The sequence below is a fragment of the Melanaphis sacchari genome, unplaced genomic scaffold (genome assembly GCF_002803265.2).
Source record: "Melanaphis sacchari strain LSU unplaced genomic scaffold, SCAv2.0 Contig159_pilon_pilon, whole genome shotgun sequence".
In the NCBI taxonomy this organism is placed as follows: Eukaryota; Metazoa; Arthropoda; class Insecta; order Hemiptera; family Aphididae; genus Melanaphis; species Melanaphis sacchari.
In genome coordinates this window covers 425,854-442,753 of record NW_020270721.1, presented here as the reverse complement: position 1 = coordinate 442,753, position 16,900 = coordinate 425,854, and the positions used below count along the sequence as shown (strand labels likewise).

The window sequence follows — 16,900 nt, the reverse complement described above, 5'->3', positions numbered from 1 at the left end:
TTAATCGTTGAATGCTACATGTTTATAACTTTTTAAATAAAATAAATATAAAACAATTACTTGTTTAAGAAAAATACTTTTAGAAAATAAGTAAATTTAAATGGATTATTATTTTAGTTTTAATTTTTTTTCTGGTTAATAACAAATGCAAATATATATGTACAATAAAATTTAAAAAACCTATATTTACTACATATAAATAACATAGAATACCACTCTAAAAATTATAAAACGTAAACCTAGATTTTTTTTCTGCTAAACAATTATACTCAGAAATGAAATTATTAACCATAAAAAATTATATCATAAAAAATTAATATATCACAATAAAATCATAAATTTTCCAGATATCTTTAATTTTAAACATGTAAATTTAAAATCTATTTTTTTTTCAAAACAAATATCATAAAATATTATAACAGGCTCTAGATTATTCAAAAATTCTCCTACTCAAATAAAAAATGTTTATTAGTTTGTAATTTTTAAATTGTTAATAAAAAGACACTTATTGATTAGTGAACTAAAATTGAAAAATAATTTTATTGATAATATAGGTAAAGTAGGTTTTTATATCATTTATATTTTTATTTTTAGAGACTTTTTGACTCTAAGATTTTTTCTTTAGTAACGTAGTGCAAAATTGATATACTCAACCTATTCTTAAAAAAATATATATATATATATTATTATTACTAAGATTTCTTTGAGTACTAGTACTTTATAAGTGATTAACTTTGTAGGTATCCCATTCACATTTGTATACCCACTAGTCATTATTAACTGATAAATATAATTTTATATTTTTAATTGTTTATACACATTTTACATACAAAATAATGTATTTATGTACAAGAAATAAGTATAACTATTTTGCATTAGCATTTATCAATGTTGGGTTAATAATCATAAACTCATAGCATAGGTTATTTGCTGATAATTACAGTATGAATGAAGAAAAATTTAGTTAATGGTCATATTCAGTGGTGTACAGAGAAATTTAAAGAGCACAAGCAATTAATAAAAGTATTACCACTCACATGATTTTTGATATGTAAAAAATGTTTTTGCTGCTATCAACATTTATATTCACATAGGTGGTTCACCTAAATTAATTATTATAATATACATATTAAGTTTTGTGTGACATCAGACATTTCAATTCATCCTCTCTAGTAGTTTCATTACTTGGTAACCTGTCTGGATGTCCCTAGGCACATTATTTTATTTTGAATGTTGATAAAATATTAAAATTATTACACTATACCTATTTATTTAATTAAATATTTATTTTTACTAGGAATTTATTTATGTTCAATATTATATTATAAGCATACCATAGTTAATGTAAAGTTACTATGTTTCCTATTAGACAAATAACAATGTTTGTATAATTTATTATACGTTTGGAGTTTTAAATATTTTAATGTGAACAACAGAAAAATATTATGAACATGATTTGAAAAATAAAAAATAAAACTTTTTGCTACCAAAAATATAACCAACAAATTTCAATATAATTTAAAACCTTGTCCATTGTTGAAAATTGCAAAAAATTGATTTTCTAATATAATAAAGTAAATAATAAAAAACTAAATTAAAAAACTCTAAAGGTATATTAAGTCATTTAAATTTTGTTAATGATTAATGTTATTATAATAAATATTAGATGTTTCGAAATTAATATATATATTATGTCATAAATGTATAATATAATATAATATATTAACATATATATTATAACTATTATATTATGTATGTATATTTTCGAATATAAAAAAGCCATAAATTTATTTTTATGCTATAACAATTCTATATAGTGTATCATAATTTATTTTAAAATTAATAATCATTATACTAGAATATCCAAAAATTAAAATTATTATTAAAAAAAAAAAACAATTTAAAAAATTAATATAATTATAGTTTTAGTAAATATGTTATATAAACAATAGCAGTCAAATATCCATCAATTGTCTGTTGCATTAAACCATCACTTTGTGCTTTATACAATTTTTCTTGCATATTTACATAAGTTTTTTCTTCTTTTTTTTTTTTAGATTTTATCCATTTGAAATTAAACTAATTTTGTTGTTAGAAGACAGCTCTAATCTCATTTTTTTAAATTAGTTTCCAAACAAAAGGAAATTTGTGATCTAGGTACTAATAATCTTTAAGAAACAATGGTTCACCTTTGTTTTTTGTTATGACGTTTGTATCGATTTCGACGGAATACAACATGGTGTGGTGCTTAACTCAGATTTATTTATTTATCAATAAAATCCAATTATGATTAAAACCATCGCTGCCTACCAATTATAAGTTTTAAATTATTATTATATATTGTTTTCCTAATTCGGGTGATAGTTAAAATGTTTAAGATATTAAGCGTGTGGATATTATTTTAATATTTATAAGATTGTATATTAAAAGGATAAAACCAATTTCACATAACACTGTTTAAATTGACAATGGTCGATGATGTGAATGTATTTAAGATACCCTTATATACGTTATATCGCATGGACGACCAATCCTTGGCTGTGGATTTAATTTTCAAGGCTGTTGATTGTAGGCTATGATATTTATATAATATTTGTACAATACATGTGTACTTAGCATCACTTAATCTGGAATATTGTCCGAGCTGAGTAAAAAAATGTTTGGTCATCAATTAATAATATTTATCGAAAAATGTCGGTCGATAACTATTTGTATATGTAATTACATATAAATATAGTACTTTCAATGCTGCTGCAAATTAGTATATCATATATTTATGCATTTAATATAATTCCTATTTTGGCAATTTATATGTTTTAAATATAACGTTATAGACAATATATATATATATACATCGTTAATGATGATATACATTTAACGTAGCACTAATTATTTCAGAAAAAAACCAATGTTTTTACAAATATTTCTTTTATATAATTTTAAATTTTCTCAAAACACAACATTTGGTGAATTGATTCTCTTTTCATACTAAACTGTTGTCTGTAATTTTCAATATTTTAAAATTCAATTCAGCAATACATTTTAAATGCATTACCTAATCTAATACTTACTACAATTTAAAGTTTAGATGACCAGAAAAGTATACATAAACAAACATTTTGTTGCGGGGTATCCTTGTAAAATGATAAGAAATATACATTCATAAATGTTAGTCATTTTTAAAAAATGAGTACTTTGCGTGCTATTTTATATGGATCACCCGATGTGTACGGATACATAATGTATCCACCATAAGTCAATTAGTGGATAAGTGTCCACCTCGGCAGTTCTGCAATGATGGGTGGATATAGTATTTTATAGTGTTGTACGTATATCTCCACAATATATTATATATCATATTATTATTTGTATAAATATATATGACATCATTAACTGCATTGTAGCTCAAAATTATTACACTAAGCGATTGAGTATCATATTTATAGTCATTGTGTAGACCTCAGTGACGTCCTTAGTTTTTTTAAAAGGAGAGGTGGTAAATGAGATATTAGTATTTTACATTTCACAAACCCATGAAGGCTGAGAGAGAGAGAGAGAGAGAGTTGTAACCTAAAACCTACCTCTTGTATTCGCCATTCTTGTTGTCAAATACTCAATTATAATAATTTACCATACCTTACAAATTTAAATAATAATCAAATATTGTTAACAGTTTATTGTTTCCTATAGATATTTACCAAAAAATATAGTCAAAAGTAATGAATTATATGAACCCTTCGACCCGCTCCACGACCACGTGAACACACGACTGTGGCGTCTTTCCAACGAGGATATTTTCATGTGAACATATATTTAAACACGTACTTATATATATATCTGTAGTACTTATATCTGATATCATATTAGTTATATTAAGAAATTAGATTATAATGTATACAAAAATTCCTCCTTCCATCACAAACATGACTAAATTACAAACTGTATCTCGATCTCATTGGTTCACAAACTGATGTAGGTACATCAATACTTGGTTTTCTGTACAAATACTATAGTATATGCATGCACATAAGACATGTATATTTGGCTTCCCCTAACCATTGTCCTGGAATGTCAATGCCAGATGAAATGTGTTAGAGTATTAAAATTGTTGTACGATATAGTACTTATTCATCGAGGAATGTTGAATATCATATATATATATATGTGTGTGAGTGTGTGTGTCTCGGCGCAGCTGCCTACTGGTTTGTGTCGATATAACGTATATTCGTGTGTACAATATAAACCTTGTTTTGTTAATAGGTATATATACTTTGAGTATAACATTATAATGGATATTTATACATAGGTTGTAATGGTAATGCATTTAACGTAACACTAAATATTTCAGAAAAAACCTTATTTTTACAAATATTTGTTTTACATAACTTTTAAGTTTTTCAAAACAGCATTTTAATTTATAAAAATTAATAGATTAGTAATTAATAATTATCATAGATAAACCATTCGTTCAAAATTCAATTTTTGTTTTTAAAAGTAGTCACGAATATAAAAAAAAAAAAACAATTTATAAGAAATATACTTTCATAAAAGTTAAAAGATTTTGAAAAAATGAGTTTCTTACGTTTCATTATTTACGAATTAGCCGGTGTGTATTTGTACCTATATGTATCCACCATAAGTGAATTAGGTACTAGTAAAGTGGATACCTAAGTGTTATCTCAACAGTTGTGCGACTATGGAAGAATTTCAGTATCATATCCCTAAATGGTTTTATTTTTAAAAACATCACAATTTAATACCTATTATCTTACACTAGATACTATATAATATATTTTAATGAAATAATAAAAAAAAACCCGAATTCTTTTACAGTATTTCAATATTCAGTGAACTTCTTTTATATACACGTATTTTAGGTGTGTAGCCATATAGGTACCTAGACTAATTGTGGTTGTGACACTAAAGCACTTTTAAAATTTGAAGTTCAAAACTAGGAGTAAAATAAATTATATTTAAATTGCAATAACAAAAAACATAATATCAAAATACAAGGTTTATAGTTTAAATATCACTACGAGAGCCAATAAATAGAGCGATTTATAATATAGTAAGACCAAACATCGGTTTGTATGTAGTTAAAATAGATGTATAATAATATTTAAATATTAATTGATATTGAGTAAAGTTTATCTATATAAATATGGTGTGATTGCCAAGACGTCTCTCGACAGTACACACACGAAACAATAATAATATAACAGGTATTAGGTAATGAAACTTATCAATATCCGACGATGGTCGATACTATCGGCGGCGACAATTCATCGGCGGCTAATCTGCTGTATCGGTTGTTACTCGTTATCGATAATCAGCCCGACAGTTCAAAAAGATGGGTAAAGACGGACCCGTGTAATCACCAAGTATAAATATAAGTGATACAATATCTATGTGGATCGACGTCGGCAACGATTCGATGGATGACGGCGCAACACTTGACGTATATACGTAAACGTCATAAACGTATCGCGGGTGTATTAATAATTATACTATATGGAATGTAAATTATAATAATACTTCGAACGACCGCGACACGATTTCGCACTTCACTCTACTTAAATATATTATAGACGCAAACGGAAGTGATGAAAAATAAACGCGCCCGGACCACAACGTTTACGATAGATCGCACTGAATCCAGAGGTATGTCGACAACCTAATACGACATCCGGTTACCGCGACACGACGTGACCACTTCACTATATAAGTATAGCTAATTGAAGTGTGATTAACGATATACGTCGCACGGGCCAGAACGATTTTCGAAAAGTCGCACTAAAAACAAAGGCGACGAAAACAGACACGTCTCCGAAGCTCAAACGCTGATGGAGACGAAGACAGATAATTGACAAATGAACGCGGTGTTGACAAAAGCCGTGATTATAGAAGAAGGAGGTCGTCGAAAAGTTCATTACACCGCGCGATTATGCGGACTGGTTTGGACCGAGAAAAGGCGGCGGCGTGAACAATCACAGTGTAGGTAATTATTGTTTTTAAAGCGTACTAATTACGCACTATTTGTACTTAGAAAATTGATTACGGTAATTAAGAAGATAGGTCTGCATTTCATTTTTGTTAATCGCTAAGCGTCACCGATTTAAATTATTATTTAATCCAATTTCCAACACAACAGTATCTACAAGGGCGCGATACGATTGCGCGCGCTATACTTAATATTTTTACTTTCAAGCAACATTGTCAAATATTGAAGTATATAGACTCATGGTAAATCCGTACGATACTATTATGAATTATAATAAATTTTTTTACTTATTGTTTTCGATACCAGATAAACTTTCCATCACTAAGAATTAATTTGTTATATTTTAAATCATGCTTTTATAATGAATCAGAATTATTATTTTTATTGTAAATTTCCATACAATATGACATGTATGAATATACTTATATCTACTATAATCATACATGATATGACTAATGACTATTATTTAAATATCAAAAATAATTATTATATAACTTAATTTTTGTTTAATAAAAAAATTTGGTAACGTCACACCCAGTTTCACGCGCAATCGTACGCCTTTGAATAGTCAAAATTGTGTCTTTTTTTATTTTGGCACTGCGCGCAATCGTATACCCAAAAAAGTAAAACGCGAGCAATCGTAGGTACTCCGCCGATCTAAAATACCGTTTTGTTTAGCACATGCTATGCACTACGATTTTTCAAATATGTCTATAATGGTTTATAGTGAATACATTTCATATTAATATATAGAATCATCAATTATTAAAGCCAGGTATTTTTTGTTAGCTGTTTTTTAAAATAATTTTTGAATAACTGAACATTATACAAAACGACACCACTGATTGTTTGGCTATACGCTACTTCATTGTAATTATTATAAAAACTCCTTTTTTCAAGTATTGTTCGCGTAAGTTATCGAGCGATACGGATTTTTATATACATACTTTAACGACGTTAAAGTTTCGTCTTCTATGGGATCAACGATACCAAAAGATTAGACAAAGTTAATTTACCTTCCTTTGCCTATTATAGCCTATAGGGTCAACAGCCACGATACTGTGCGATATCGGAGTCATCAAAGGAGACGAAGAGTTTGTCACCCGTGTGACCTTTGCTGGTGAACAGCCCATCGTCACGCTGTCACCGCAGATTAGGTTAGGAATTAGGATAATAAATTTTCCCGGCATGAATTTTTATCCCAGGCCATCCCTGTCTTTTTATTATATAGTATACATACAAATATACAATACAAATATATCTCGATTATTATTATTATTATCATCACGACGATATATTTTATATCTAGTATCATAATATTATAAACAGTAAACATGTTTATGATAATATCTTATTGAATTTTAATATTTGAATAATATTTTACGTGGTTTTTTGCCACTTATAATAATTTTTATGCACGTGTAATAAAACTCATGTATACTTTGCGTATGCCATATATATTGTTCCAAATTTTGTATGGTCCCCTTTCACCAAGGTAATCCTCATTTGTTAAGTTAATTTTTGTCTTAAAAACGTGTTATTTCAGTGGTGTAGTCATTATGGCTGATCGCTCAAGTTGCAGGAGACTTGTGACTGAACAAATATATATCAAATAATATGATTTTTTTCACGCATCATTTCATATCTTTTAATAATATATTGTTTTTATAAGTGACTAAATAGATATCAATTAAAATTTTTATTTAAAATGCAAAATTCATTAAATAATGATAGAATTATAATTCACTTAATCACATTATAAAATTAGATATTTTACAGATTTTTTTACCTTCGGCCAACGATGTACCTACTGCAGCATTTCTATTAAATTAAATTATATATAATATTTCATTTTTTTTTTTTTTTTTTTAATGATCTCGTATGGTACATAAGTATATTAGAAATTTACAGATTTAAGACAGATGGGTTTTAGTTCGTTTTTATCAACATAATATTTATTATATATAGGTATTAAATTATCGACGTGTGCGATCGTTCACAGTGTGCATTGTGCAGTTCCACATGGGGTCGGAATGTCGGATTAGTCAGAGGGTTCACTTGTGGTATACATGTATTGTACGTAGTATGTATAATATGACGGAGGTTAAGTTCTCAGAATGTTATTATATATACACAAGAAAATATACTGAAAAGAGAGTGAATACAACCATAAATATAATATAATATTATTATAATACATTAAAGAAATTCCATCACAGATAATATATTATTATTATTATCATTTTTAAGACGAAAAACCAGTTAAACGCTTTCGAACACTAAAAAAAATATTCATTCTATAACTATAATAATAACAATATATTATCTAATCCTGCCAAACCGAGACGCCATCGAACTGTTGTTTCCGTTAGTTCTTCGACACTTAAGTACTTTTACCCACAAATTTGTACCATGTACGTTCATATTTTTTTTAATCTAAGGCAATTAAAAAAAGTAACAAATTGGTATATACACAAAAAAAAAACTATCCAAATGAACGTGTTTGGGCAAGGTCGCATGGACTTAGTACATTATACAATGGTGTGAGTGAGTTATATAATTTATCAAATGTGAAATCGATTTCTCTAAAAGCATTCCGATTCATCTGTAGTAGTTTAGTGGTTTAAAAAAAGTAATATATATATACCTATATATTCCTGAAATTAATACCTAATACATGGTATATAGTTGATTGCGTCACGACGTGTTTCTTACTTTATATTTATAAAAAACGACCAAGGTTGACTATGTTGTTGATCACATAATTAGACTGTGTATTTTGATATAAAAAGTAAATAATATAAATGTATATTTTTCCATTATCAGGCAACGATAATTTTTATAGTAATATCCAAATGATAAATACGAAGAATTTCTAGTTTTCTTAAATGCATCGCGCACCGCTATACCATAATATAATGTCCACTATACTTTTTAGTTTTTATTATTTTGATATTGCTCCACTATTGGATGACTGTTCCTTACGGCCTTGTACTATGATAAATATATTATACATTACAGTTACAATATTTTAAAATAATAATTATTATTATATTGTTTAAATTTATTAATATCAGTTATCCAACATAGTAAATAATCAACAGTTCATAATTACTTATGAATATATACAACAAAATAAAACGATTTCTAAAGATCATTAAGTGTTACAAATTTATCAAATTATGTATTAAATTAATAGTTTATTATTATGTATACCGGTTTTATAACTCGATAATATATAATTATTATTTTCCATAATATATTAAAACATATTCCATTATAATACATATATAAAAGAATGTATATGTCAAATGTACACCGTTCACTTCTAGCGAAGGTTAAAAGGGTGAAAAAGGTAGGTACGTATGCGGCAGAAAAAATTATATGTATGTATATATAAGTAGTATGATTTTAGCGGTTCTAATTCACTAGTCTATGCGAGTCAATGCCGCGCGCTGCCATTCCCCTTCATGCCGTGCCCGGCCGTGCCACCTCCCACCATTCCACTACATGCTAGGGTAATAAAAGAGGTGGAGGGGGTAATGCACAGCATGTAGTGGAGGAGGCACGACCGGGCACGGCATGGAGGGGAATGGCAGCGCGCGGCATTGACTCGCATGGACTAGGGACTAGGGACTAGTGAATTAGAACCGCTAAAATCATACTACTTATATAATATATATTATATATATATATATATATATATATGAGTTGTTACAAAAAAGTTAAAATTTCATATTTATTATTATTAAACAACAATTATATCTACTCAAACTGATTATAAAAACAACAAAAATGGGCATAATACCTAATACATTTCATAAATAATATAAAATTTAAGTTGTAAAAATTGCATAATACATTTCTAAAACAGATAGGTAATGATAATATAAAATAGTGAAAATCGCATGGGGTATGCGGTTTTATTTTAAATTTTATGAGATTTATTTTTAAAACTTAAAAATATAAATAATTGTATTGAGTATTGATTAATTTTGTTTTTTGTTTTTACAAAGTATATATTTTTATTATTTTGTATTATCATTACCTATCTATTTATGAAATTTATATTTAATATATATTTGAACTTTTTTTTACTACATTTTTTTCGTCATGTAAGAATTTTTTACGTACCTTTTTTTTAACGTGTAGGAATTTACACGTCTCAATTTTATATTTGTGTAAGAATTAACACACCATATTTGTAAGAACTAACGTATGTAATTAATTTATTACCTGTTACTCTCGTGTAGGAACTTACTATTCCCTTTCTGGAATCACTCCTGCATGAAAAATATTTCTCCCCTAGGTTGGAATAGTTATGGTGGGATAAGAAGATAGAGCTCCTCCAGAATCTTTTTTAAAAATATTTAATGCATTGACTTATACTGGATTTAATATTATTAAACTACTCATATTATGTTATAATCATGGATATAACATAGAATATAGGACTATAAGGGCATGGTTATAAGTCCCCTACTTTATGTTTATCAAATAAGTTATACATCCTCCCTAGAAAAAAATCATAATTACACCACTGATAAAACTTTAAAGTATTGAAGGAACACTGTTCCAAAACCGCTCTATCAAACCCTAATCAATGACTCCTTACCCGTTTTGCTAAAACGTGATTACAATACCTGAATTATAGACGGCTACGGCGAGAACAAGCCATATGGCGATTAGGTAGTTGGTAAATACACTCACAATAAATTCACATTTATGATGTGTATAACCGTGTATTTATAGTCTTTTGATGATATCCCTCGATATGCATTCCACTTCTTTTTAAAATAACTTGGAATCACGGAATGGAAAATATTTCACTGTCAAATATTGTCAATATATACGTTTCCGGCAGATGCTCTGTAGTGTTGTAATACCAATAAAATCGTATAATAGGTTATCTTTGAATCATATTCAAAGATTGGTCGAATGATATCCACTATCCCGAATTCGTCATACGTTTTTGTTAGACATTTTTCTTGAATACTACACAGGATCTTTTATTTAATAAATAAGTAAAATACAGGTAGTGCGTTTCCGACAATAGAATCGTATAATATCTATTATTTACCCCAAAAAGCGTTTTCGAAAATATAAATATAACTTATTGTGTAAAACCAAAAACTCAATCGCTCTGGGAGGGCTATATTCAGAAATGTATAGGTACAAATGATGTCCATTTATGAACAATTCACACGATTCGTTTTTGTATTCGTATGGTTTTTACAAAACATTTATATTTGTATAAGAATTCATACTCCTTATACGAAAAGAATAATTAAGTATTTTTTAAAATGAAGATTTTTGCACATGGGTGTTATTTGTATTGTGTACCCTCAGCTCAGAATATTAAAACGGTTGCAATTTTACTTTATTTTTACACGTATACCGAATGGATGACGTCGAATACTTTAGAATATACTTTAGAAATTAAATATATTTATTTTAAATATGAAATCATTTTATATTTTAAGTATAATATTTAAAATCATTTCCAAAGAATGAGTAGGCCATATTTGTGTGGCGCCAGACTGGCAGTGTCTCATAACACCGAAGGTACCTTCGGCGTGGTAAGGTAGTTACTTAATGTTTTGTTGTATTACAGGTAGGTAATGCATTTATAACATAAATATCGGCTCTGGTATGTGTTTAATCGTTAATCTTTTCGGCGTCAGTACCTATCAGCAATATTAGAAATCAACCCTCTGTGCATGTGTGTATATTTTAAATACATATGTGTATATATATATTATTTATTTATCTCAAAAAAAAAAAAAATAATAACCTGGCGTCTATAGCCATTAGTTATTGTCGTTAGAAATGTTGCATGTGTGTTTTTAAGTGTGATACTACAGTTGAGTTATAATAGTTGAGAAACAGTTTTAGTTTAAGTACTTATGATAATTACAGTATTTACAATCTTTATAATTATATATAAATATTAAACTTATGTTGGCTATTGTGTCTTGTCATATTTGATCATTGCATTGTGAATTATGAGTTAGGACCCTCTGCAAGTATTTGATATTTACATTTTTTCACAGTTTTGCACATTTTGAACAAAATTATAGTCTTACCAAGATTATTTAAAAATATATTTTGCACATATTCATGTAATAATTAATACAAAAAGAACGTAAACAAATAATATATTTTGATATTATATAATCAGTAATCACACTCATAGTACCATTATATAAACTTATTGTTACATCGTTTACTGTCTGAATATAATATTACGGTTAACTTTTATATACCAAGCGTGTTGAAGTCGAATGAATTTTTGTATTTGAATTTAAAGTGTAAATTATTTGCTTGGCATCTCTGCTGATTTCCAAACTGTATAATAATTGCTTTATAATTTTGTAAGTTTTTAAATTCACATGATATGCTCTATAAAACCTAAGTATGGCTTACTAAAATGTATACACAACTATACCCATAAAGTATTATAATAGAGAGGCACGTTTTTCTGGATGAATCGTATTCAAAGATTGATCGAACGACATTCACTATTCCGAATTCGTCACACGTTTTTGTTGTAAATTTTTCTTGAATACTATACATCATCTTTTATTTAATAAATAGGTAGTATAGTGCGTTTCGACAATAGAATTGTATATTATCCATTTTATCAACCCAAAATGTGTTTTCAAAAATATAAATATAATTTATTGAAATTCAAAAACTCAATCGCTGTGGGAGGCTATTCAGGAATGTATACGAATAAAAGCCATTAAATTAAATACCCATCAATACACATTTAAAAGATTTAAAAGGAATTTCATATCCACCATAACTGATGGATACTGGTATTTCATAACCTTCCATTCTTGTAAGTTTCTTCGTCATCTGATTGGCCTTATCAATCCCCACTACTAAACCTTCTCTACCTATAACGATCATTATTCAAACAGGTAGATATGACCGGTTATGCCGTACCTTAAACGACAATAGTTCAGTTTAGCTCCAGTCTTGAGATACATAAAAGTCTTCGAACCGTCTTCATCATTTATAACGTCCACGGAAGTCTTTTTTGCACAAGTATGTTAAATTTACTACTATCAGCATATTACTTAGTGTTAAATTTTTTATTGACCACTTAATGTGCTTATAAGTTTTTTTAAACATCAAACAGGGATAAATCTAGTATTTTTAGATGGGTTAGTTAGATATATATTTACTGTACATTTTTTTTAAAATTATTTAAAATATTAAAAGGCTTATTTAGATAGTGCTTAAAGCTGATCACGTAGCATTTATTAATAATAAGAATTTCAATGATACATTTTTCGACAAAAAATTTAAAAAGTAGGCATTTAAATTCAATGTTAATATATTTTAATTATTTCTTATATAATACAAACGATTTAAATTTGTAATAAATATTTGCTATTATTCGAGATAGGTCCACCTTTTGGTTTGGTCCTCTTTTAAAATTTGTTATTTTTAATTACAAAATTAATTCAGGTCTTTTTTTTTTAAACTAGTTGACAGTAAAAGGCAAAGATATCAAAAATGGCATTTATATTTTAATCAATAATATGTTTTTTTTTCTTGTTAATTTATTTCGCTATTAAAAAAAAATTAAACGTTATTATGTTTTGTATATTTCAGATAAAAATGAAGTTATTTATCATTATTAGTATTCTCATGATTGAATCATGTCTCAAAACAGTTGTGGGATTGCCTGTACTCGACAACGAGTACTACATGAATAAAATGGAACAATTTTGCGGCCAACGATTATCCAACGAGCTTAGTATTCTTTGCAGGGGTAGATATAACGAAGTTAGAGGTGAATATAATTTCTCTATGGAATTTAATTATAAATTTTTATGATAATATAAACTATAGAATACCTAATTAGAATTTTGAATTTTTAGAGGTTAAGAAATAGGTACATTAAAGTTTTATTCTGAAAGAAGAAAACAAGTCTCATGAAAATTCACAAATAATATTATGTATTAGCCATTAGGTTTCAAATTAAAATTAAAAGATACTTAATACAAGTACAAATATTAGTTAAATAATTGTTATTGATTTTTATTATTAGATATAAAATATATTTACTTTATATTATTTTACAATAAACAATAATTATTTAAAGAATTGTAATTTATGGATTACGTGATAATCTATAATGTATTAGGTATATTATTTGAATACGTTTATTGAATAATTATATTTATCGTGATTTATAATTTACTGAAATTTCAGGTAGTGTACATCAAAGGTCAAAAAGAGGAATTGTCGATGAATGTTGTAGTAGACCATGTTCTAGACATTACATGAAAATAAATTATTGTCTACCCGAAATGGAAGAGTAAGTAATTTATAACTTATCTTAAAATTTTAATTATCGTGACATCGTGTGATGAATAATTATCATTGGATATTTCTAATTTAAAACTTTAATAAATTATTCAATAAAACTAACAAATAGTTAAAATTACCTTAACTTTTAATAGAAATTTGTTTAAAAAAAAAATCGTCAACTATTTTTGAAACCTTAAATTGATAGTTGGAATAATAACTCACGAATAGATCCAAATAGTAAATTTTGTAATTATATAGTTCAATCCTTACAATTATGATTACAGATCGATGATGACCGATTCCCCGATATTAAGTCCCATAGAAGAGGTTGATTATATCGGCTATTATTTTGAACTACGTAAGTATCTACTTGAAATACGTCATTATTGGAACATAAAGGCATTAAAGTGCGTTATTTGAATTCCGTAGATCATTTTTTTGTTGGTTTAGGTATTAATTTTTAGTAATAAGAATAATCGTATTTTGCACATTTTTGAGATGTTGATCCTTTATTCATTATTCTAAATGATAAATGATAATATGACCCACTAAATTTTTATTCAAATATCATTAAGAATTATCCGGGATCATAAAAAAAAAAAAATTACCACGCTTCTACAGTAAAGTTATCTGAAAAAATAATAAGTAAAAATGTAAAATGTATTGATGGAATTGAAGTATATAAACTGCTACTTTAATTGTAAAATCTTTAAAACTTCATGTAATTTATGTAATTTTTTTCTCAAATTTAAATTAAAACTTGGTTGTACCAATGATATATAATTTTTTTCATACTCAGATTGAAATAAATTTACCTTTAATAGGATCGAGAATCTCGATCAAAAATAATCGAAAACTTCCATTATTCATCCTTCCTAATCGTATCAAGGAATACTCTTAAACATTTATGGCTTTACCCAAACTCATAAACTTAAAGATCTTTACCTAATAATTGTTATCATTGTTTTCAGTTGGACGTGTATTGGAACCAAACAACACCGATTAACCAATTGTACTAACCTGATATATAGTTATTAAGCATTATAATAATATTTATGATACATTAGTTTTTAAATGCACATTTTTAAAATTTTTTTTTTACTTTTGGCTATTTTTTTCAATAAAAAATTATTTAATAAAACACTTTCACATCTTCGTCATTGGTAACTGGTAGATCGTCACACCACATAAGCACAAATACGTACACCAATTTGCCATTGACATCAAATAATAAATGAATATTTTTAATTTTATTAATATTATATTATTATGTAATTATAGTATCAATAGTGTAGTATATTTAAATTAGTAGTTAATATTATTTGAACATTTTAAGACAATTTTTAGATAAATTTGTGACATTCGCCACAACCATGTTTGTAAACCATCTCAATTTAGAACGATCAGAGATTCAGAAGATGTCACTTTTAAAAAGATTTATTTTTGATACCACAGGTTATACATCATTGAAATATTGTTTAATAGGTACTTTTAACTTTTTAAGATAAGACTTTAAATTGTTAGAATCATATTATATTATAATCGAACATCATATAAAGACTATAAAATAATATAGGTAATATTATATTTGTATACAATTATATTTTTTTCAACAGGAAAAAGTCAAACGCAAAATATTATTAGTTAGAAGTGGAGACCGGATTTTTATGTTTTTATATTTTTTTACTGAAAGTATGTAGCTCCTATTGGATAAGCTTTCTCGACGAATCATTTTCCTATACTAATTGATGTACAAAAAATTGTAAAGTATAAAAAAGCATACTTCATAGTTAAAAAATGTTTTGTACAAAATAATGTATCTTAGGAATATATTACCATAATGTGGTTTAATTTGAATGTTTTACAAGAAATGTAATGGTTAATAAAAAAATGCAAAAATATTATTAACTTCTGTCAGTTTCTTTCCTTATCAAGACGAAAAGTGTAAAACAATGTTGATAAGAAAATGAATTATTCTGTGATTAGAGATGAATTAATATAAAATGAAAAACTTCAGAGATATCGCAACGTTCGTATCTATTATATCACATATCAATAATCTAAAAATGTTAAACATGTTCATTATAATATCGTTAAGTGTACTACTTTACCAAGTGTCTAGCTTTTGGTGTGTTGTCAAGTTAACGTGGGTTCAAAGATTCATTAATTCAATATTAAATTGAAATACCGAAAATCCCTTCTACATTTAAAGCTTTAGTGATTTAATGGATTAAACCATTTAATAAAGATATGAATGCATTTACTACAGAACAGATGGATCAATTATATTTTGCCAGGTTTGTACCAAACACACAACTATGTTATGAAGATTTATGTATGAGTATGATTGCTGCCAATATACAAATGTACAAGTTACAAGTTTCTAAATGTAAAAGTTAGGTACTTAGAGAAATATACCAAAAAGCATATACTAGGTAGATGAGAGTACTCTGAAAAAAGTCTATCTACAAGCATGTTACATTTTAAAAATTTAGTATATTATAAAATCATAAGATTCTTTTATTTGAATAGGTGTCTATGAGGCTATACTGATATAAATGGCCACTATGT

At 26.8% G+C, this 16,900-nt stretch overlaps 2 protein-coding genes across 2 annotated transcripts in view; both read left to right on the top strand.

Moving 5' to 3' along the window:
- Positions 1–7,617, top strand: part of LOC112592161 (putative nuclease HARBI1) — an 8,804-nt gene extending 1,187 nt beyond the window's left edge. The window contains exons 3-4 of the mRNA XM_025336162.1: positions 7,037–7,158; positions 7,548–7,617. Of these exons, the coding sequence (XP_025191947.1) occupies positions 7,037–7,158; positions 7,548–7,617 (192 nt within the window). The remainder of the gene's footprint in view (positions 1–7,036; positions 7,159–7,547) is intronic.
- A 5,378-nt stretch (positions 7,618–12,995) lies between these two features.
- LOC112592170 (bombyxin B-10-like) lies at positions 12,996–15,350 on the top strand. Its single transcript, XM_025336172.1, has 5 exons — positions 12,996–13,054; positions 13,628–13,808; positions 14,231–14,336; positions 14,614–14,687; positions 15,301–15,350. Exons 2-5 carry the CDS (start codon positions 13,634–13,636, stop codon positions 15,333–15,335), a joined length of 390 nt encoding a protein of 129 aa, XP_025191957.1. The 5' UTR covers positions 12,996–13,054; positions 13,628–13,633; the 3' UTR covers positions 15,336–15,350.
- Positions 15,351–16,900: the final 1,550 nt, after the last annotated feature.